At 42.3% G+C, this 25,015-nt stretch overlaps 1 protein-coding gene across 3 annotated transcripts in view; it reads right to left on the bottom strand.

Moving 5' to 3' along the window:
- Positions 1-25,015, bottom strand: part of LOC134346982 (coiled-coil domain-containing protein 171-like) — a 474,163-nt gene that overhangs the window by 402,159 nt on the left and 46,989 nt on the right. For all 3 annotated transcript variants that reach the window (XM_063048911.1, XM_063048912.1, XM_063048913.1), the window contains exon 7: positions 8,235-8,327. In XM_063048911.1, the coding sequence (XP_062904981.1) occupies positions 8,235-8,327 (93 nt within the window). The remainder of the gene's footprint in view (positions 1-8,234; positions 8,328-25,015) is intronic.

The raw sequence follows: 25,015 nt of genomic DNA, 5'->3' as shown, positions 1-25,015 counted from the left end.
CTGGAAAGCCATTTTGTAGGTATTTTACAAATTCCTTCTCTTGAGATTCAGTACTAATTTGACTTTCCCAAGCTACCTGCACATTGAAATCCTCTGAGAACATCATAATCTTGCCCTTTTTACAGTGTCTATAAAAAGTATTCACCCCCTTCGAAGTTTTCATGTTTTATTGCTTAACAACATTGAAATACGGTCGATTTAATGTGGCTTTTATTGACACTGATCAATACAAAATACTTTCATGTCAAAGTGAAAACAGATCACTACAAAGTGATCTAAATTAATTACAAATATAAAACACAAAATAATTGATTGCATAAGTATTCGGCTCCTTCAGGTCAGTATTTAGTAGATGCACCTTTGGCAACAAATACAATCTTGAGTCTGTGTGGATAGGACTCTATCAGCTTTGCACATCTGGATACCGAAATTTTTCCCCATTCTTCTTTACAAAACTGCTCAAGATCTTTCAGATTGCATGGGAATCGTGAGTGAACAGCCCTTTTCAAGTCCAGCCACAAATTCTCAACTGGATTGACGTCTGAACTCTAACTTGGCTAGTCCAGGACATTAACTTAGTTCTTTTAAAGCCATTCCTGTGTAGCTTTGACTTTACGCTTTGAGTCGTTGTACTGCTGGAAAACAAATCTTTTCCCAAGTTGCAGTTCTTTTGGAACGAGTTCTTTTGGAGGAGAGGGGCATTATGACTGTGAGGGCAGTTTGCTGTTCTCGGTGTCGGATGTGGGAGGCCCTGGAGTCTCCAAGCCTCCCGGACGTCTACATCTGCGCCAAGTGCATCGAGATGCAGCTCCTAAGGGACCGCGTTACGGAACTGGAGCTGCAGCTCGATGACCTTCGTCTGGTCAGGGAGAGCGAGGAGGTGATAGAGAGGAGTGGAAGGCAGGTGGTCACGCCGGGGCCACGGGAGGCAGACAAGTGGGTCACGGTTAGGAGGGGGAAGGGGAAAAGGAAGGTGATGGGGAGTACCCCGGCGGCTGTGCCCTTTAACAACAGGTACTCCTGTTTGAGTACTGTTGGGGGGGACAGCTTACCCGGGGGAAGCGACAGTGGCCCTGCCTCCGGCACAGAGTCTGGCCCTGTAGCTCAGAAGGGTAGGGCAAGGAAGAGGAGGGCAGTTGTGATAGGGGACTCGATAGTAAGGGGGTCAGATAGGCGATTCTGTGGACGCAGTCCAGAGACTCGGATGGTAGTTTGCCTCCCTGGTGCCAGGGTCCGGGATATTTCTGATCGTGTCCAAGATATCCTGAAGTGGGAGGGTGAAGAGCCAGAGGTCCTGGTACATATAGGTACCAATGACATAGGTAGGAAAAGGGATGAGGTCCTGAAAGAAGAATATAGGGAGCTAGGAAGGGAGTTGAGAAAAAGGACCGCAAAGGTAGTAATCTCGGGATTACTGCCTGTGCCACGCGACAGTGAGAGTAGGAATGCGATGAGGTGGAGGATAAATGCGTGGCTGAGGGATTGGAGCAGGGGGCAGGGATTCAAGTTTTTGGATCATTGGGACCTCTTTTGGCGCAGGTGTGACCTGCACAAAAAGGACGGGTTACACTTAAATCCTAGGGGGACCAATATCCTGGCAGGGAGATTAGCGGGGGCTACTGAGGTGACTTTAAACTAGAATGGTTGGGGGGTGGGAATCAAATTAAAGCGGCTAGGTGTGAGGAGGTTAGTTCACAACAGAGGGATGGGAACCAGTGCAGAGAGACAGAGGGGTGTAAAGTGAGCGTAGAAGCAAAAAGTACAAAGGGGAAAAGTAAAAGTGGCAGGCCGACAAATCCAGGGCAAGCATTAAAAAGGGCTAAGAGAGTTGTAAAAGAGCGCCTGAAGGCTTTATGTGTCAATGCAAGGAGCATTCGTAATAAGGTGGATGAATTGAAAGTGCAGATTGTTATTAATGATTATGATATAGTTGGGATCACAGAGACATGGCTCCAGGGTGACCAGGGATGGGAGCTCAACGTTCAGGGATATTCAATATTCAGGAGGGATAGACACGAAGGAAGGGGAGGTGGGGTGGCGTTGCTGGTTAAAAAAGAGATTAACGCAATAGAAAGGAAGGACATAAGCCGGGAAGATGTGGAATCGATATGGGTAGAGCTGCGTAACACTAAGGGGCAGAAGACGCTGGTGGGAGTTGTGTACAGGCCACCTAACAGTAGTAGTGAGGTCGGAGATGGTATTAAACAGGAAATTAGAAATGTGTGCAATAAAGGAACAGCAGTTATAATGGGTGACTTCAATCTACATGTAGACTGGGTGAACCAAATTGGTAAAGGTGCTGAGGAAGAGGATTTCCTGGAATGCATGCGGGTTGGTTTTTTGAACCAACATGTCGAGGAACCAACTAGAGAGCAGGCTATTCTGGACTGGGTTTTGAGCAATGAGGAAGGGTTAATTAGCAATCTTGTCGTGAGAGGCCCCTTGGGTAAGAGTGACCATAATATGGTGGAATTCTTCATTAAGATGGAGAGTGACATAGTTAATTCAGAAACAAAGGTTCTGAACTTAAAGAGGGGTAACTTTGAAGGTATGAGACGTGAATTAGCTAAGATAGACTGGCAAATGACACTTCAAGGATTGACGGTGGATATGCAATGGCAGGCATTTAAAGGTTGCATGGATGAACTACAACAATTGTTCATCCCAGTTTGGCAAAAGAATAAATCAAGGAAGGTAGTGCACCCGTGGCTGACAAGAGAAATTAGGGATAGTATCAATTCCAAAGAAGTAGCATACAAATTAGCCAGAGAAAATGGCTCACCTGAGGACTGGGAGAAATTCAGAGTTCAGCAGAGGAGGACAAAGGGCTTAATTAGGAAGGGGAAAAAAGATTATGAGAGAAAACTGGCAGAGAACATAAAAACGGACTGTAAAAGCTTTTATAGATATGTAAAAAGGAAAAGACTGATAAAGACAAATGTAGGTCCCCTGCAAACAGAAACAGGTGAATTGATTATGGGGAGCAAGGACATGGCAGACCAATTGAATAATTACTTTGGTTCTGTCTTCACTAAGGAGGACATAAATAATCTTCCAGAAATAGTAAGGGACAGAGGGTCCAGTGAGATGGAGGAACTGAGCGAAATACATGTTAGTAGGGAAGTGGTGTTAGGTAAATTGAAGGGATTGAAGGCAGATAAATCCCCAGGGCCAGATGGTCTGCATCCCAGAGTGCTTAAGGAAGTGGCCCAAGAAATAGTGGATGCATTAGTGATAATTTTTCAAAACTCGTTAGATTCTGGACTAGTTCCTGAGGATTGGAGGGTGGCTAATGTAACCCCACTTTTTAAAAAAGGAGGGAGAGAGAAACCGGGGAATTATAGGCAGGTTAGCCTAACGTCGGTGGTGGGGAAACTGCTGGAGTCAGTTATCAAGGATGTGATAACAGCACATTTGGAAAGCGGTGAAATGATCGGACAAAGTCAGCATGGATTTGTGAAAGGAAAATCATGTCTGACGAATCTCATAGAATTTTTTGAGGATGTAACTAGTAGAGTGGATAGGGGAGAACCAGTGGATGTGGTATATTTGGATTTTCAAAAGGCTTTTGACAAGGTCCCACATAGGAGATTAGTGTGCGAACTTAAAGCACACGGTATTGGGGGTAAGGTATTGGTGTGGGTGGAGAATTGGTTAGCAGACAGGAAGCAAAGAGTGGGAATAAACGGGACCTTTTCAGAATGGCAGGCGGTGACTAGTGGGGTACCGCAAGGCTCAGTGCTGGGACCCCAGTTGTTTACAATATATATTAATGACTTGGATGAGGGAATTAAATGCAGCATCTCCAAGTTTGCGGATGACACGAAGCTGGGTGGCAGTGTTAGCAGTGAGGAGGATGCTAAGAGGATGCAGGGTGACTTGGATAGGTTGGGTGAGTGGGCAAACTCATGGCAGATGCAATTTAATGTGGATAAATGTGAAGTTATCCACTTTGGTGGCAAAAATAGGAAAACAGATTATTATCTGAATGGTGGCCGATTAGGAAAAGGGGAGGTGCAACGAGACCTGGGTGTCATTATACACCAGTCATTGAAAGTGGGCATGCAGGTACAGCAGGCGGTGAAAAAGGCAAACGGTATGCTGGCATTTATAGCGAGAGGATTCGAGTACAGGAGCAGGGAGGTACTACTGCAGTTGTACAAGGCCTTGGTGAGACCACACCTGGAGTATTGTGTGCAGTTTTGGTCCCCTAATCTGAGGAAAGACATCTTTGCCATAGAGGGAGTACAAAGAAGGTTCACCAGATTGATTCCTGGGATGGCAGGTCTTTCATATGAAGAAAGACTGGATGAACTGGGCTTGTACTCGTTGGAATTTAGAAGATTGAGGGGGGATCTGATTGAAACGTATAAGATCCTAAAGGGATTGGACAGGCTAGATGCGGGAAGATTGTTCCCAATGTTGGGGAGGTCTAGAACGAGGGGTCACAGTTTGAGGATAGAGGGGAAGCCTTTTAGGACCGAGGTTAGGAAAAACTTCTTCACACAGAGAGTGGTGAATCTGTGGAATTCTCTGCCACAGCAAACTGTTGAGGCCAGTTCATTAGCTATGTTTAAAAGGAAGTTAGATATGGCCCTTGTGGCTACAGGGGTCACGGGGTATGGAGGGAAGGCTGGGTTCTGAGTTGGACGATCAGCCATGATCATAATAAATGGCGGTGCAGGCTCGAAGGGCCGAATGGCCTACTCCTGCACCTATTTTCTATGTTTCTATGTTTCTAAACTGCATCAGGTTTTCCTCCAGGATTTCCCTATATTTTGCTGCATTCATTTTACCCTCTACCTTCACAAGTCTTCCAGGGCCTGCTACAGTGAAGCTTCTCCACAATACGATGCAGCCACCACCATGCTTCACAGTTGGAATGTTGTGTTTTTGATGATGTGAAGTATTTGTCTGATAGCCAAGAGGCTCAATTTTGGTTTCATCAGATCATCAAACCTTCTTCCAGTTATCCCACACGCCTTCTGGCAAACTTTAGCTGACATTTCATAAGAATTTTTCTCAACAGTGGCTTTCTTTTTGCCACTTTTCCATAAAGCTGCAACTGGTGAAGTACCTGGGCAACAGTTGTTCTATGCTCAGTCTCTCCCATCGCAGCGACTGAAACTTGTAACTCTTCCAGAGTTCTCATAGGTCTCTTGGTGGCCTCCCTCGCTAGTCCCTTCTTGCACATTCACTCAGTTTTTGAAGACGGCCTGCTCTTTGTAGATTTACAGTTGTGCCATAGGCTTTCCATTTCTTGATGATTAACTTAACTGTACTTCAAGGGATATTCAGTGACTTGGAAATGTTCCTACATCCATCTCCTTACTTGTGCTTTTCAATAACTTTTTTTGCAGTGTTGCTTGGAGTGTTCTGTTCTCTTCATTGTGTAGTTTTTGCCAGGATACTGACTCACCAGCAGTTGGACATTCCAGATACAGGTGTATTTTTACTACAGTCCATTGAAACACATTGGCTGCACTCAGATCTCCAAAATCAGATCTCCATTTAACTAATTACGTGATTTCTAAAACCAATTGGCTGCATAAGTGATGATTTGGTGTGTCATATTAAAAGGGATTGACTATTTTCCAATAAATTATTTTGTGTTTTATATTCGTAATTAATTTAGATCACTTTGTACAGATAAGTTTTCGCTTTGACACAAAAGAGTCTCTCTCTGTTGATCAGTGTAAAAAAAAACAAATTAAATCCACCGTGATTTAATGCTGTTAAACAATAAAACATGAAAACTTGCAAGGAGGGTGAATACTTGCATTGCTCGCTGTTACTATTGATGGCGAGGACATGGAAGTGCTGAGGACCTACAAGTATCTGGGGGTGCACCTGGATGACAGACTTGAGTGGAGCACCAACACAGAGGCTGTGTACAAGAAGGGCCAGAGTCACCTCTACCTCTTAGGAGACTGAGGTCCTTTGGAACATGCAGACCTCTCCTTCACATGTTCCACCAGTCTGTTATCACCAGTACAATCTTCCATGCTGTAGTGTGCTGGGGCAATAGCATCAACAGGGTTGATGCCAATAGGCTCAATAAACTGATTAGAGAGGCTGGCTCTGTTATAGAAGTCAAACTGGACACACTAGAGGCAGTGGTAGAATAAAGAACCCTACAGAAAATCCTGGCAATTCTGGACAATGTTTCTCACCCTCTGCATGCCACCTTGGCTGAACAGGGGAACACTTTTAGTAATAAACTAAGACCACTGCGCTACTCCAAAGAGTGCTATATGAGGTCATTTTTACCCTTGGCCATTAGGCTCTTTAAAGAGTCAACCTATAACTGGGGAAGTGATGACTCCCTCCTGTTCGACTGTTTGTGGTAACTTACTTTTTTCTTCTTCTCTTCTAATATTTATATCTGTGCACTTGTAATGCCACTGTGACACTAATTTCCTTTGGGATCAATAAAGTATCTATTTACTTTTTATAGTGACTGTACATGCCTTTTCTATCTACTGTTGTAATTTGTACCACACATCCTAGCTGCTGTTCAGAGTCCTGTAAACAATTTCCATCAGCTCCCTCCATCCCCAATACTGGTGTCAATGTCCTACAAATTCAAACCCACTTCTCCCATACCAATCGCTGAACCATGCATTTAGCTCTCTGATCTTATTAACCCTGTGCCAATTTGCATGTGGCTCAGATGACAATCCAGAGATTATTAGCTTTTTGATTCTCTGTTTTAATTTAATCCCCAAAACATAAATTCCCTTAGTTGCTTAGGCTTAGCAGAATCTCTTTGCCTGTTCTTCTTGTGTCATTGGTACCCACATGGAGCACGACAATTGGATCTTGTCACTGCCACTCAAATTCTTCTGCAGTCAGACAAGAGGCCCTGAACCCAGGCATTAGGTAGACAATTCAAGCTTCGGGATGTCCAATCCTTGCAGCATTTAATTATGTCTTTTCCCCTCACTATACTATCACCAATAATGACTACATTTCTCTTCTTCCCCACCTCTTGAATGGCTCCCTGTACCACAGTTTGGTTACTCATTCTTTCTCGCCTCCACTCTCATCCTTACAGAAAGCAACAATCTCAGACCTGTTGGGTAAGTTCAAGGGCTGAGGCTCCTCTAGTACTCACAATTGCATTCTAAGACCAAGAAATATTGGACAGAAATACAGGAAGATCAGTAATAACAATTAAGCAATATAGATTGTGATTTTAACTTTTTGACAAAGGCCTAAAAACAGCATTCTAGCTACAAATGCAAGGTTGGCAATGTTTTGTTATCTACAACACTGTTCAATAAAAAGTAATGACACCATAGTGACTGTGTTTCAGTAGTGTATACAAATTATAATAGGAATTGCCTATTATACAATGCAATTATATACATGGATTTGACAAATGCCACATGGGATCTAACATTAAAATCAAGTGTCACACTCATAAGATGACACAAAAACCTGCTACATTAATGAGTAATGCAGAAGCAATAATTCGTTGGCAGGGATAAACTATTTTATACAAATTTTCTTTCTTCCGAAGATAAGGTAAAATGAAATTTCATTGAAACCTTTTTCATGAGCGATACAGCAAGTGTGATTATTGTGTAGCTGTTTAGTCAAATGCATCATATTCTAAATGTTGCTGATCAAAATAGAGCTTTTGTATACAGTAATAAAAGCAGAAAAGCAGAGACACAATGTAGCTAGCATGACACACAGCTCAGGGCATCAGAGTTTAGAGTTCATTTCTGACATCATCCGTAAGGAGTCTGTACACCTTCCCCATGAACGCAAGGGTTTCCTCCAGGTGTTCTGGTTTCCTCCCACAGTCCAAAGACAACCTGGTTAGTAGGTCATTGGCCGTGGTATATGGTCCCGTTGTTAGGCTAGGGTTAAATTGGTGGGTTGCTGCAGGTGCAGCTTGAAGGGCTGGATGAGCCTATTCTGCACTGTACCTCTAAAAAAAATGCTAGTAATATTCCTAAACACAAGAGATTCTGTAGTTAATTATTAGTAGCATGTGTTGAAAGAGATAGTTAACATTTCAGATCAGACATCCTTCCTCAGAATGCAGTTCAAGAGCATTAACTTTCACCTTCAAACAGATATATTACAAACGACTCAAACGTAGATTTTTTGCCTTAACAGATTTTTACAGACGGATGAGATTACAAGATTAGAACTGCTAAGCAAGATATATGCATTACACAATAATGCTACATACAATCTGCTGTTTCACTGAGATTTACCTGAATGATTTCAGAGTTAAACTTTGATTCCAGATGGGCAGCTCTTTCTGCCTCAATATTTTCTTCCAAGATTTTAACTCTTTGTTGTCCAACCTGTAAATCAGGTAATTGTTAAATTCATTAACTTAAGGTAACAGAGAAATACAGATTCTTGCAGTTTTAAAAACAAAATTTCTCAAACTGTAAAACTGGACTGTGCGTTGCTTTGGATCAGCCCATTGACACATATTTCTGGTCATATCACATTCTGAAATTTTGTAGGGATTTAGGTAACACAGAAAATACAAACTAGTGAATCACAAAATATATTGCTATTTAAAGCTCTGTGACAGAAGTGACCTGTATAATAGGGATGGTTTGTACCTGATTTGGATTGAGGCCAATATCCTAGGAGATGCCAGTGCTACAAGGGAGAGTTTAAACTAGACTGGCGGGGGAGGTGGGGGGGGGGGGTTCAATCCCTGAGCAGAAATTATACAACTGAAAATGTTACAGTTAATGAGAGCATGTTTAGTATACAAGATGGCCAGCAGCACAAAGACAGGAAAGACTGGCAGTTTAAATTTCATTTATTTCAGTTTTTATTTCAGTTCAAGAGGCTGAAAAGATGTGATGGGCAAACACAGCGTGTGGATTAGCTCGGGGGGGTGTGGGGGGGCATCATAGCCATGACATACATAGGACTGGCAGCTCAATTTTCCATGACACATGCTATAGGCTTGACAGAGGTTCAACTGAAAGAAAGGAGCTGGGGTGCCTTTTGAAGATGGAGGATATAATATAAAGAGGCTATGCTTGGGGGGGGGGGTTGTCCAGCAAGACTTTATAGACAGAGCCTAGATACAAGAAGGAGGATGATCACTATGATGGGAGTGTATTAAATGCCCCAACCTGCACCCTCATAAAGCCATTATGAACATGTAAGGAGATGGAAGATAACTGTACGAATAATGGGTATTAATAATCTGGAGATTTTAGTTTACTTACGATTGATTGGGTTTCCCATAGTGCAAAGGGCTTGGATAGGGTGGAATTTGTTAAAAGTACCCAAGAAATCATCGCTAATCAATATTTAGAGGGCCCTGGTTCCTAAGGTTGTCATAGCCGGGGGTGGTGGTGGTGAAAAGCTCCCACTACCTATAAAGTGCTCCAAATGGCATGTGGCTCTAACAGCCTCTGACAACCAAGTCCAACTCTTGGCCTTCACATGTGGTTTAGCTACTAGGCCCAGCGGAATTGTTTCCACTGACAAGAGAAGGGGCAAAGGCACTTGGCACCTCAAAACCATTTGTTTCAGGCAGGTGGGGCTCGTCAGCCTTGGATGGCAGCCTGTCTAGGAGGCGCAAAACTCTGATTTTAAACCTCTGCTGCCTTATAGCCATACCCACCCATGGGAAAGGCTTCAAGAGTAAACCCCGAGGAAGAAGTCCGGAGCCGGGGTCCCCAAGGCAGTTTGAAGTTGTTTTACAACTTCACTCTGGCATCCTTTGCGACGACACTAGTGCCAAGCTGTATCAGCGCTTGCCCTTCCCTTGGACTACATCAGTGACGTGGAGAGGGGGAACCCACAGTATGGGCAACAGCTGGTTCTTCAAATCTTCCCACCTAGGCTTGCGCCCCAGAGAGGACACAGTACACCAGAGGCACAAACTCATGATCCCCTGGATCAATGGTTGCTGACTAATAGAGGGCCCTACCGGAGTGGGTATCTCTTAAGGAATGAAGTAGGGCAAGCAACTGAACTGTCAGTGAGGGATACCAAGACCAGTGAACATAAATCTTCTAGGTTTAAAATAGCTATAGATTAGTCCACAAGTTAAGGTGTTAAAATGGAGCCAAGTCAATTTTGGAGCCATAAGAAAGAAAATTTAGATGCTGATTAGGTGATGTTGGCAGAGAAAGGGATGTATAGAAGTGGTTCTTTTAAACATGCAAAATCAAGAGATCTATAACAGCATGCATCTGCCAAGGTGATAGAAAAGGCTGGCAAGTTTAGGAAATGATGGTGGACAATAGATTTTGAGGGCCTGGCTAGGGAAAAAGGAAGCATACATTACGTTTAGGCAGTCAAAATCAAGCAAATCCTTCCACAAGTAATGTGGGAATACACTTGAGGAAAACTTATAAGGACAAAACAATAAATCTGGCAGATGAAGGAAATTCTTAAGTGGTTGTATATGGTTATCAAAATGGTATCTGGGTAAGAGATTATGTCCTCTTAAAGATCAGCATGGCCATCTACATATAGAGCTACAAAAGATGGATGAGATTTTTTTAACTGTAGAGAAGATCATACAAGCTAGGAATTGAGGAAAATAAGTTGGGATGTCTTGGACTATATTCAAATTGTCAAAGAGATACCGGCAATCTTAAAGAACATTAAGGTCAACAAATCCCCAGGGCCTGACCAAGAGCATCCTCAAACTTTGTAGGAAAGCCAAGGAAGAAATTAGAGGCCCATACAGAGTTATCTGTATGATTTTTAGCTATGGATGAAGTCCCAGGGTAATGCAGGGTAGCTAATGTTGTACTGCTATTTAAGATGGGCAGCAAAGAAGAGCCAGGGAACGGAGTCTGACATCAGTGGTGGGTAAGTTATAGGAAGGGATTCCAGGGATTAGGAACTACCAGCATTTCAATAGACAAGGGCTGATTAGGGATAGTCAGCATAGCTCTCTACATGGAAAACTGAGTCACGAATCTGTGGAAGTTTTTTTTTGGAAGAGGTAATGAAGAGGATAGACAAGCGCATGGCAGCGGATGTTGGGCAAATAACTTCAGGAATACTTTTGACAAGGTTATGTATGAAAGGCTGGTGTGGAAGGTTGGATTGCATGGGATCCAAGGACAGCCAGCTAAGTGGATATTCGATTAGCTTGATCATAAGAATCAGGCAGTGATGGTGGAAGATGTTTTAAAGACTAGATGGCTATCAAAAAATGATATGCCTATTGCTGTTCTACATTTATGTAAACTAGTTAGGTAAGAATGTCCATGGATTAAGACCATAATTAGCCAAGACCATATGACACAGGAGCAGAATTAGGCATTTGGCCTATCGAGTCTGCTCCACCATTTCATCATGGTTGATCCTTTTATCCTCTCAGCCCCAAATCTACTGCCTTCTCCCCCATATCCCTTCATGCCCTGACAAACCAAGAATCTATCAACCTCTGAATAGTTAAGTTTACTGATGAAACTAAAATAGGTGGTAACAGACAGTGAAGTTATTGAATATTACAGGGGAATCTTCATTAGTTAGGTAAGTGGGTAGAGGAATACAAAGGAGGTATTCAATTTAGATGTATGAGGTGTTGAGTTTGAGAAGGCACACCAGCATAGGATTTGCAGTGAACAGTGGGACGCCTGAGAGTTTTGCAGAACAGAGGGACTTTGCTACTGTAAAATATAGTAATCTTTATGCATCATACTTAATACATATTTAATACTCAAATTTAATACATATGTCAGTGATGATAAACCTGATTCCGATTTGTACAAGATGCAATGAGGATTGGGAAGCTTCGATAAAACCAAAGGAAGACAACTAAAAAATCATTAAGGTAAAGATGGAATACAAAAGTAAGCTAACCAATAATACCAAAAAGTTTTATTGGAAAGGGTACAGAGGAGATTTACCAGGATGCTGGCTAGTTTAGAGAGTATGCATTATGATCAGAGATTAAGGGAGCTAGGGCTTTACTCTCTGGAGAGGAGGATGAGAGGAGACATGATAGAGGTATACAAGATAATAAGAGGAATACTTAGAGTGGATAGCCAGCGCCTCTTCCCCAGGGCACCACTGCTCAATACAAGAGGACATGGCTTTAAGGTAAAGGGTGGGAAGTTCAAGGGAGATATTAGAGGAAGGTTTCTTACTCAGAGAGTGGTTGGTGCGTGGAATGCACTACCTGAGTCAGTGGTGGAGGCAGATACACTAATGAAACTTAAGAGACTACTAGACAGGTATTTGGAGGAATTTAAAGTGGAGGGTTATATGGGAGGCAGGGTTTAAGGGTCGGCACAACACTGTGCGCCGAGGGGCCTGTACTGTGCTGTACTGTTCTATGTTCCTTCAGATACACATATTGTAAAAGAGAGGCAAGAGTAGATATGAAGCTGCTGGAAGACGATGGTGGAGAAGTAGCAATGGGGACAAGGAAATGGCGGACGATCTGAATAACTATTTTGCATCAGTCTTCACTGTGGAAGACACTGGCAGTATGGTGGATATTCCAGGTGTTAGGGGTCATGAAGTGTGCGAAGTTAGAGAGAAGATCCTTCAGAAACTGAAAGGTCTAAAGGTAGATAAGTCACCTGATGTTGTACACCCCAGGGTTCTGAAAGAGGTGGCTGAAGAGATTATGGAGGCTTTAGTAGTGAACTTTCAATAATCACTAGATTCTAAAATGGTTCTGGAGGACTGGAAATTTACAAATGTCACTTCAATCTTCAAGAAGAGAGGAAGGCGGAAGACAAAACAGAAGCCAATTAGCTTGACCTTAGTGGTTGGTAGGATGCTGGAGTCGATTATTAAGGATAAGGCCTCAGGGTACTTGGAGGCACATGATAAAATAGGCCAAAGACGACATGGTTTCCTTAAGAGAAAATCTTACCTGACAAATCTGGAATTCTTTGAGGAAATAACAAGCAGGATAAACAAAGGAGGGTCAATGGAAGTTGTGTATTCGAATGTTCAGAAAGCCTTTGACAAGGTGCCATACATGAGGCTGCTGAATAAGATAAGAGCCCATAGCATTACAGGGAAGATTCGAGCATGGATAGAAGTTTGGCTGACTGGCAAGAGTGGGAATAAAGGGGGTATTTTCTGGTTAGCTGCTGGTGACAAGTGCATCAGGCACAGTGTTGGGACTGCTTCTTGTCACTGATTTAAGATGATGGAATTGATGGTTATGTGGCCAAGTTTGCAGATAATATGAAGATAGGTGGAGATGCAGGTCACGTTGAGGAGCAAAGAGTCTGCAGAAGAACTTCCTAAGAGAAAGTACAAAGAAATGGCAGACAGAATACAGTGTAGGGAAGAGTATGGTCATGCACTTTGGTAGTGGGAATAAAAACATGGACTGTTTTCTAAACAGGAAACAAATTTAGAAATCAAAGTTGCAAGGGAGTTGGGAGTCCTTGTGTAAGATTCCCTAAAGATTCATTTGCAGGTTGAGTTGGTGATGAGGAAAGCAAATGTAACATCAGCATTCATTGCAAAAGAACTAGAATATAAAACGAAGGATGTAATGCTGAGGCTTTATAAGGCACTGGTGAGACCTCACTTAGAATATTCTGGGCAGATTTGGGCCCCTTATCTTACAAAAAAAGATATGTTGTCATTGAAGAGGGCCCAGAGGATATTCATAAGGAAGATTCTGGGAGTGAGAAGATTAACGTATGAGGAGCTTTTGATGGCTCTGGGCCTGTACTCACTGGAGTTTAGAAGAATGAGGGGGGAAATCTCATTGAAACGTATCGAATATTGGAAGGTCAAAGTACAGTATATGTGGACAGTATGTGGAGGAGTCCAGGACCAGAGGGCACTGCTTCAGAGTATAAGGATGTCCCTTTAGTACAGAAATGAGGAGGAATTTATTCATCCAGAGGGTGGTGAATCTGTAAAATTCATTGCCACAGACAGCTATGGAGGCCAAGTCATTTGACTGTATTTAAAGCAGAGGTAGATAGGTTCTTGATTAGTAAAGCATTAAAGCTACTGTGAGAAGGCAGGAGAATGTATTTAAGAGGAAAAATGTCAGCTATGATCAAATGGCAGAGCAGTCATGATATGCTGAATGGCCTAAATTCTGCTTCTGTGTCATGTTCTAATTGTGCAGATGGTTGACAAGTCCAAGCTAATATATTACAGTGCTGCATCCTCCTCACTGAAATAAAGCAATAGAAAGTCACTTTGAGAACCTCAATGCTGTGATAAGCAGCAAATTGATGCCTGGTGGAGATCAACAGTGGCCATGTGATGTGTCCTTCATTTCAGATGTGGAAGTTCAGGAAGACATCCAGTCTCCCAGATAACTACATCTACATGAAATGCATTGAATTGCAGTTCCTTCAGATCCTGTTGGGAAAATGCAACTTGATGATCTCAAACTAAAACAGATTAATTAATCTGGAAACTAATTAATGCAACTAACTATTGCAATTAATTAACCTAGATGACATCCTACTGAATTATTTGACAACTTCACTATCTGCAACTTCAATTTCTGGTTAATTTGCAGATTTCCCATTCAGCCCACAGACACTTCATCCAAAATATATACATCACAAGCAGAGAGCATACTATATACTGATCCTTGTGGAACACCGCTTATCATCAGCTTCAGCACTGGTCCTTGTGAGGCAGAAGAATACCCCTCTACTTCTAGCCTCTGCCTTCTATGGTCAAACCAGTTTTGAATCCAATTTATGAAGGGAATAAAAGGGACCTTTTCTGGTTGGCTGCCGGGGACTAGTGGTTTTCCTCAGAGGTTAGTATTGGGACAGCTACTTTTCACCTTGTTTCTCAATGATTTAGATAATGGAATTGTGCCAAAGTTTGCGGATGATACTAAGATAGGTGGAGGGGTAGATAGTGCTAAGGAAGCAATGCGATTGCAGCAGGACTTGGATAAATTGGAAGAATGGGTATAAAAATGGCAGATGATATAGAGTGTTATGAAATTATGATAATGCATTTTGGTAAAAGTAGCAATTGTGCAGACTATTATCTAAACGGGCAGAAAATTCAAATATCAGAGGAGCAGAAGGACTTAGGAGTCCTCGTGCAAAACTTCCAGAAGGTTAATTTACAGGTTGAGTCTGTGGTAAAGAAGGCAAATGCAATGTTGGCACATATTTCAAGGGGAATAAAATATAAAAACAAGGAGATAATGCTGAGGCTTTCTACGACACTAATCAGGCCACACTTGTAATACTGTCAACTATTTTGGGCCCCATATCTCAGAAAGGATGTGTTGTCATTGGAGATAGTACAGAGGAGGTTCACAAGGATGTTTCCAGGAATGAAGGGGTTAACATACGAGGAGCTTTTGGCAGTTTTGGGCCTGTACTCACTGGAATTTAGAAGAATGTGGGGGGGGGGGGTCCTAATTGAAACCTACTGAATGATGAAAGGAGTAGATAAGGTGGATGTGGAGAGGATGTTTCCTATGGTGGAACTAGGGGGCACAGCCTCAAAACTGAGGGGTGACCTCTTAGAACAGAGATAAGGAGGAATTTATTTTCAGCCAGAGAGTAGTGAATGTGTGAAATGCTCTGCCACAGATGCGGTGGAGGCCAAGTCCGTGGGTATATTTAAGGCTGAAGTTAATTGCTTCCTGATTGGTCAGGGCATCAAAGGATATGGTGAGAAGGCAAATATATGGGGTTGAGTGGGATCCAGGATCAGCCATGATGGAATGACAGAGCAGATTGTACTCACTGAATGGCCTATATCTGCTCCTAGGTCTTATGGTCTAAGTCTCTGTGGTAGGCTAATTTAGAAGAGTCCTCATAGTAGGCTCTTCTAAATTAGCCTAACATGAAGGACCTTTTCAGTCCCTTAATAAACACGATATACATAATCTACTGTCCCATACACAATCACTTCCGTCACCTCCGCAAAAAAAACCCATCAAGTTGGTAAAACATTATCTACACAAAGCTACATTGACTATCCCTGATAAGTTTACACTTTTTAAGAAGTATATTCTTACCCCAGAATTTTCAATAATTTCCCTATTCCACAAGACCATAAGGCACAGGAGGTCAATTAGGCCACTTGACCCATTAAGTCTGCTCAATCATTCAATCATAGCTGATTTATTTTTTCCTCCAATCCTATTCTCCTGTCTTCTCCCTGTAATCAATACTCTTACTAATCAAGAACCTATTAATCTCCACTTCAAATATACCCAATAACTTGGCCTCCACAATGAATTCCACAGATTCACTACTCTCTGGCTAAAGAAATTCCTCCTCCTCTCTGTACTAAAGGGACTTCCTTTTATTCTGACATTATGCTTTGTGGTCTCTGACTCTCCTGCTACTGGAAACATCTTCTCCATGTCCACTCTTCCTGGGCTTTTCAATATTCAGTGGGTTTCAATGAGGTCCCACCTCGTTCTTCTAAACTCCAACAAGTACAGGCTCAGAGCCACCAAACGGTCCTTATAGGTTAACCCCTTCATTCCCAATACAGTTTTTGTGAACCTCCATAGATATGGTGCCCAAAACTGTTCACAATGCTCCAAATGTTGTTTGGTCAATGGCTTAAAAAGTCTTAGCATTACATCCTTGCTTTATATTTTAGTGCTCTCAAAACGAACGTTAACATTGCATTTGCCTTTTTTTTTTAAATGACTTAACTACCAGTTAACATTCAAGGAATCCTACACTAGGGCTCCCATGTACCCTTACACCCATGATTTCTGAATTCTTTCTAGATTTTGAAAATACTCTATGCCTTTATTCCATCTAAAAACTGCATGACCATACACCTCCGTATGCTATATTTCATCTCGCACATCTTTACCCCATTCTCTGAAGCTTTCCAAGTTCTCTGTAGACTCACTTCAACACTACCTGCCCTTCTGCCCATCTTTGTATCATCCACAAATTTGGCCAAAACCATCGATTTCATCATCTAGATCATTAACAGAATGCGAAAAATAATGGACCCAACACCAACTTCTGCAGAACCCTAGTCAGCAGCAGCCAACTGGAAAAGGCTCTTTAATCTAGTCCTTTTCCTTCTGCCAGGCAGTTGAACTCCCATCCATTTCAGTACCTTTCCTGTAATACCACACGCTCCTATCTTGCTTAGCAGCTTCATGTGCCGCACCTTGACAAAGATCTTAAGAAAATCAATGTAAACAATATCCACTGATGGTTCTCCTTTATCGATCCTGCTTGTTATTTCCTCAAAGAATTCCAATAGATTTGTCAGGCAAGGATTACCCTTAAGAAAACAATGCCTATTTCGACTTATTGCATCTTGGTCCTTCCGAGTACCCCAAAACTTCATTCTTAAAAATGGACTCTAAAATCTTACCAACCACTGTCAGGCTAACTAACCTATAATTTCTTTTCATTTGCCTTCATTCATTCTTAAAGAGTGGAGTGACATTTGTGATATTGTAGTCCTTTGGAACCATTCCTGACTCTAGTGACTCTTGAAAGATCACTACTAATGCCTCCACAATCTATTCAGCTGCCTCTTTCAGAACCCTAGGTATAACCTATCTACTGCAGGCGACATATCCACCTTCAGATCTAACAGTTTCCCAACCAAGCAGTACAGGCGACATGTTTCTGGTGTTTTCCAGAGTGAAGACTGATACTTCAGCAATTTTCCAGCGCCACTTTCCAGTGGTCCAACATCTATTCCTGCCTCTCTTTTATGCTTCATACATCTGAAAGTGTTTTCAGCATCTTCTCTCATATATTGGCTAGTTTACCTTTATACTTCAACTTTTCTTCTTAATTGCTTTGTTGGTTTTAAAAAATTTTCTAATCCTCTAGCTTCCCTCTGGTTTTTGCCATATTGCATGCCCACTTTTTTACTTTTATGCTGTCTTTGACATCTCTTGTCATCCACAGTTCCCACATCCTCCCATTAGAGTGCTTCTTCTTTGGGACGAATTACTCCCGGATCTCCTGCCATTGCTGTTCTACTATCCTCCTGCTAGGGTTACTTCCAATCATCTTTGGACAATGATCTCTCATGTCTCTGCAGTTAGCTGCATTCAATTGTAATACCAATATATCTGATTTTGGCTTCTCCCTGTCAAACTACAGGGTAAATTCTATCATACTGTGAAAAAGCCTCCAAAGCAATAACTTATCTTAAAAACTTACTAATCGTATACGTTTCACTGCATAACAACAAATCCAGAATTGCCATTTCCTAGTGAGCTTGATCACAAGCTGCTCTAAAAAGCCATCTCATAGGCATTTGATGAATTTCTTCTTTTGGGATCCAGTGCCAATCTGATTTTCCCAGTCTACCTGGAAGTCCCCATAACCTCCGTATCATTACCTTTCTTACATTCCATTTCTATCTCCTGTTATAACTCCTATCCCACATCGGGCCACTATTTGGACACCTGTTCAAAGGTTACGGGGCTAAGGCAGGGGAACAGGGTTGAGACAGATATTAAAACAGGCATGATGGAATAGTGGAGCAGTCTCGATGGGCCAAATAGCCTAATTATGCTCCTATGTCTTACGTTTTTATACAACTCCCATCAGGGACATTTACCCTTTCAGTTTCTCTCGCAACAAGGATTCTACATATTCTGATCCTATGTCATGTTTTTCTAAGCACAAGTTGAGTAAAGCATATCCAAAATTCAAGAACCTCTGAAATCTGAATTTTTTAAGTGCTGACAGGACGTCACAAATGGAAAATTCTACGAGGCACTGGGAAGGTTCCCAGGCAATGCACAGGTTTCTGTGCACTACAAGCAGTTCTGAGAAGCGATATCACATATGTAATGAACATAAGTTAATGAAAAAACAGAAAAACACCGTATAAAGTGAAATATGAAGATCTCGATCGTATATTGAAAGAATGAGCAACAGAGTGCACATATGCTGATCATGAAACAACCAAAGATCTATTATGACTGAAAATTGAAGGTAATTGAAGGTAATGGTTGCAGAAATTTAAGAAAAGGCACACAAATTAAAGATATAAAAAAATTTTAAAGATAAAACATCTGCTAACCATGAAGTAGCAAAGAAATTAATTGATGTTTATGAAGATCATCGCTGATGATAATCTAACACCAGAACCAGTCCATAATGCTGATTGTTTTTATAGCTTACATTAAATCAAAAAAAAAGTAAATTACAAAAATAGTGTACTGCAGCCTTTTAATCAAAACGCAGCATCAAAGGTGGAGACTGAAAGCATGTTATTGCCTGTTGTTGTTCAACAGCTGATTCAGGTATTCTCGGATGCTGCTGAGCTGCTTTTGTTACCCTGCACACATTATATTTTCATTATATGATAGTATGTAATAATTTTTACTGTTAAGTACTGTAATGCACTGGTTAAGAACCTCTTATTGTCTTATTGCATTTTTCATCGTCGTGGCTATCCCTCGAGGTCGAGGATGATGGTCTTCGTTCTGAAGAAGTGGCCCACAGAGTGAAGACGCCTCTGCGTGTATTTGTTTAACGTGTACTTGATGTTGCACTCCAAGAAGCACACGATACTTCACAAAACAACCAACTGATTCCAATGGCATGGAAACCACAACGATTGGAGCTGATGGATTTGTTGCAGCCTTCATCCGCCTTCACAGCCGTTGAGTTCGAAGTAACTTCGTCCGCCTGTTCCACTGTTGAGGTCTTAGTTGGATTGTTCTTAATCAGGGACCTCACCCTCGACCTTACCGCTATGGGTGACCCTACTAGGAGCATAGCTCCAGACGGCATTCACAACACACCGGAGGGGACTCAGCAGGTCAGGCAGCATCCGTGGAAAAGATCGGTCAATGTTTCGGGCCGGAACCCTTCGTCAGGACTAAAGAGGGAAGGGGCAGAGGCCCTATAAAGAAGGTGGGAGGAGGGTGGGAAGGAGAAGGCTGGTAGGTTCCAGGTGAAAAACCAGTAAGGGGAAAGATAAAGGGGTGGGGGAGGGGAAGCAGGGAGGTGATAGGCAGGAAAGGTGAAGAAAAATAGGGGAAAACGCAATGGGTAGTAGAAGGAGGCGGAACCATGAGGGAGGTGATAGGCAGCTGGGGGAGGGGGCAGAGTGACATAGGGATAGAGGAAGGGAGGGGGAGGGAATTACCAGAAGTTGGAGAATTCTATGTTCATACCAAGGGGCTGGAGACTACCTAGACGGTATATGAGGTGTTGCTCCTCCAACCTCCCCCACCCCTTTATCTTTCCCCTTACTGGTTTTTCACCTGGAACCTACCAGCCTTCTCCTTCCCACCCTCCCCCCACCTTCTTTATAGGGCCTCTGCCCCTTCCCCCTACAGTCCTGACGAAGGGTTCCAGCCCGAAACGTCGACCCATCTTTTCCATGGATGCTGCCCGACCTGCTGCGTTCCTCCAGCGTGTTGTGAGTGTTACTTTGACCCCAGCATCTGCAGATTATTTTGTGTTCCAGACAGCATTGCTCTTGGGATCACAGGACCACACAAGCTTCTCCACTATGGCAAGGATTTTTACTGCTATGCTGTTATGCTTTTAGCAGCTTTTCTGCAAACGCAGTGTGTTCTGTTAGTTAAGCTTCATAGACTAGTGTTTTGGCTTCAGCTGAGATAAGGAGCCATTTGCTCAGCCTAGGAATGTTGTGTCAGCCAGTTGATTTTATCTTGGTAATGTGGTGTAACATTCTGTCCAGTGGGATGGCATGGAATCTTCAAGAAAGCTGAGTGGGATCAGATTTCTGAGGGACAGTCGTCTGGCTTTGCTTCTCTTTTCAGGAGGTGTTGGAAGAGGAGGTGCAGAGAAGAGCACAAGGGAAGATGCTTGGAGGATTCCACCCACAGGGGAGATCCTATTGCAAGAAGTGTTTTGTGTGGACGAATGGTTCCAAGGAGAAAGCACCAATACTTCTGGAGTTAGCCAGTTTGTTCGTAATGTTCAAGGTAATTCAGACTATGGCTGGTGATGTGGATTCAGCACCCTGAATAAAGCAATACACCCAACTACTTCAGAAATTACTTCTAACATTGATGTGCACATCCAGATTAGTTTAATTGTAATGGGCCCTTCCTTTCTTTTCCTATTAACTGTTGTTAGAGTTGAAATATCGGTAAATATACTTGCACTTTAATTTTATGCTGGTGTAAGGTCTGGTATTTCCTGGTGAACAATAAGTTAGAGTATTCGCCATAATTTCTACTCCCTTATCGGAACATTCCAACTTTTTTGTTTGGTTTAAACCAAAAAAATACCGACCCCAAGCGGGTTTTGCTTATTGAAGGTGGCCTTCTCACTATTACCCATGCAATGCTGAGTTACGTGGCTGTTAGCCAGAGTTAGCTAATGAGCCAAGTCTCATTACAAGCCCCGGTAAGATGGTTACATACACATATGATGAACAAGTGCAAAACAAATCTGTTTCCTAGTAGCACATACATTCAAGCGTTGGAAATGATAACGATCCCAAGCTATCTCATTATATATTCCAAAATCCAAAACACTTCTGGCCCCAAGCATTTCAGATAAGGGGTAGTAAACCTGTATTTGTTTTTGTTTAAAACCAACAAAGCCACCCCAACCCTTCTACCCAATTACCTGTTTGGCTCCCATCTGTGATCTTCTATCAGTTAATTTCTAACTCCACTATAAACTCTATCTTGTTTCATGTACTGTGTGCATTCAAGTATAACACCTCCTGTCCTGTATTCATCATCTTCTCAAATTTGTCTTCATGTTGCCTGAAGTTAAATTCTTATCCCTTTCTTAATATTATTCTGGAGACCTCATTAACGCTCCTGTACTCTATTCCCATTTTATATATTCTGTTGAACCCATTCCCCTAATATTTAGATTGAATCCCGATCCACTGCCCTACACATACAGTTTGTCAGGACCCTAGCCCCAACATGGTTCAGATGGAGTCCGCCCACTGGACCAGCTCCTTCCTTCTCCAATACTGGAACCATTACCCTATGAATTCCAACTCACCAGCCTATACTTTCCTGTTTTGAATCAGCTGCCCTTTTTAAACGAAGGAACTGCAGCTACTTTCTATTCCTCTGGGACATCAGTTGCAGCTGAAGATGATACGAAGATCACTGTCATGGCCCCAGAAATCTTCCCTCTTGGCTCCTAATTACCTGGGATCAATCCCTCTAGATCTTTGTGAATTATCAACCTAGATGCCCTTCAAAAGACCTCATTTCACCTTTCTTGATATCATCATTCCCCTGGATATCCAGGAGGGGTATGCTGATCTCGCTAGCCTCAAGTCATTCTCCTTATTGACCTACAATACAAAATTCCATTTCCTTGTAATACAATTGATCTTCTTTGACCTTCTTCATACAAAATGCATTGGTATTCTCTTTAATCTGACTCACCAAGAACATTTCAAGGATACATTTAGCCTGCTAATTCCTTAAGTTCTCCCCTACTTCTTCAATGACACTGTTGATTCCAAATCCCTAAATCTAACAAAAGGTTGGGAACCTAAATGCAGAATAAGTGACCAGTTTGACAAAGCACTAATAGTTGGTCTGCAATGGGCATCCCAAGCTCTCAGTTGCACGCCATTTCAATTCCCTTTCCCAGTCCCACACTGACCTGTCCATCTTCAGCTTTCTCTAGTGCAAGAATGAGGGCCAACACAAACTGAAGGAACACTTCATATTCCACCTTGGTAATCTACAATTCAATGGCATGAAGACAGAGCTTTCTATCTTTAGGAAACGTTCCCTTTCAGTGGGTTTTACTTTACTCATCAGTCCTGCACACCCCTTAGCAGTCAGAGCTATGTATTCAACCGGGCTTTGGGAAAATATAGTAATGCACAGTGAAGAAAGTTCATATAATCGACACTGGTCAATCTCAATTGAGGACATAGCCAAGTCAGCTTTTCAGCGCTGTGAAGTATCTCATTATGAACTGCATGCTATTGGGACGACAAGACAAATAGATAAGTGTGTTTGGGGCCTGACACACTTTGGAAAAGTACTTGTTGACAGATTACAAATCTCACATAAACACCTTGACAATTTAGGAACCAGATGGTTGTAGGATGGTGCCAGCAGCAATGTGAAGAAATTAAGGAAACGTGAGCATATGGATAAAGATTGAAATTATTGCTGTTGCTCCTTGTGGCACAATGGGTGATTACTTAAAACTATGTGGTGAATTTTTGAGTTATTTGAATCAGTAATGACAAATAAATTAGCTGTTGGACCAAGTTGTTGTCTGGTATGTTTTATTGCATGATGTGTTTAATTGGCTACACCCCCCTCCCTTCCTTCTTCCCACTTTTTCCCCTTTCCCTCACCCTCCCCTGCCACTCCCTATACCCCCAGCTTCTCTGCTGCTGCTCTGCTTGCTTTATTAATGCGGTTTAACACACCTGCTCTTTGCTAAGCCTCAGTAAGAAAACAAGGAGAGCAGCAATTGACTGTTCCATCGCCTTCTCCCAGGAGAAATTATACCTGATATATGCAGGAAGACAGCCTTTTGTAGTGGCAGAGAAGGAAGACTCAAGTGGGCATGCATGGCTTCTTTTTTCACTAGCTGAATAAATAACTTCCAAATCAAAAGTATCATTAATATAGTTTAGCTTTTGGATACATATTTCATTTTGAAGAGATATCAATCAAGTACGAAACTGAAGGCAAACAACCAGGTACATTCCAATGAGACATGGAAAGGATGGTAGGGTGCGGGAACCGAGGTGGACAAAGGCTGTTGCAAATCAAATCAGAAGAAAAGAAAAGCTTACGAAAGGTTCCAAAAACTAGGTAATGATAGAGATCTAGATTATAAAGCTAGCATGAAGGAGTTTAAGAATGAAATTAGGAGAGCCAGAAGGTGACACAAGAAGGTCTTGGCGAGCAGGATTAAGGAATGCCCCAAGGCATTCTACAAGTATGTGAAGAACAAAGGGATAGGACGTGTAAGAATGGGACCAATCAAGTGTGACAGTGGAGAAGTGTGTATGGAACCAGAAGAGATAGCGGTTTGCTTCAGTATTCACTACGAAAAAGGACCTTGGTGATTGTAGGGATGACTTACAGCAGCCTGAAAAGCCTGAGCATATAGACATTAAAAAAGAGGATGTGCTGGAGCTTTTGGAAAGCATCAAGTTGGATAAGTCCCCGGGACCAAATGAGATATAGCCCAGGCTACTGTGGGAGGCGAGGGACAAGATTACTGAGCCTCTGGCAATGATCTTTGCATCACCAATGGGACAGGAGAGGTTCTGGAGGACTGGAGAGTTGCAGATGTTGTTCCCTTATTCAAGAAAGAGTACAGATAGCCCAGGAAATTATAGACCAGTCAGTCTTATTTCAGAGGTTAGGTAAGTTGATGGAGAAGATCCTGAGAGGCAGGATTTATGAACATTTGGATTGGCATAATATGATTAGGAATAGTCAGCATGGCTTTGTCAAAGGCAGGTCATGCCTTACGAGCCTGATTGAATTTTTTGAGGATGTGATTAAACACATTGATGAAGATAGAGCAGTAGATATAGTGTATATGGACTTCAGCAAGGTATTTGATAAGGTATCCCATGCAAGGCTTATTGAGAAAGTAAGGAGGCATGGGATCCAAGGGGCCTTTGCTTTGTGAATCCAAAATTGGCTTGGCCACAGAACGCAAAGAGTGGTTGTAAACGGTCATATTCTGCATGGAGATCAGTGACCAGTGGTGTGCCTCAGGGAACTGTTCTGGGACCCCTTCTCTTCCTGATTTTTATAAATGACCTGGATGCAAAAGTGGAGGGATGGGTTAGTAAATTTACTGATGACACAAAGGTTAGGGGTGTTGTGGATAGTGTGGAGGTACTGTCAGAAGTTACAGAGGGACACCAATAGGATGTAAAACTGGGCTGAAAAATGGAAGATGGAGTTCAACCCAGATAAGTGTGAAGTGGTTCATTTTGGTGGGTCAAATATGATGGCAGAACATAGTATTTATGGTAGTGTGGTGGATCAATGGGATCTTGGGGTCTGAGTCCATAGGACACGAAAAGCTGTTGCGCAGGTTGACTGTGTGGTTAAGATGGCATGCGGTGCATTGGCCTTCATCAACCATGGGATACAGTTCAAGAGCCGAGAGGT

The sequence above is a fragment of the Mobula hypostoma genome, chromosome 5 (assembly GCF_963921235.1).
Source record: "Mobula hypostoma chromosome 5, sMobHyp1.1, whole genome shotgun sequence".
Lineage (NCBI taxonomy): Eukaryota > Metazoa > Chordata > Chondrichthyes > Myliobatiformes > Myliobatidae > Mobula > Mobula hypostoma.
Note: the sequence above shows the minus strand (reverse complement) of the source record. Positions and strands in the feature narration are given on the sequence as shown.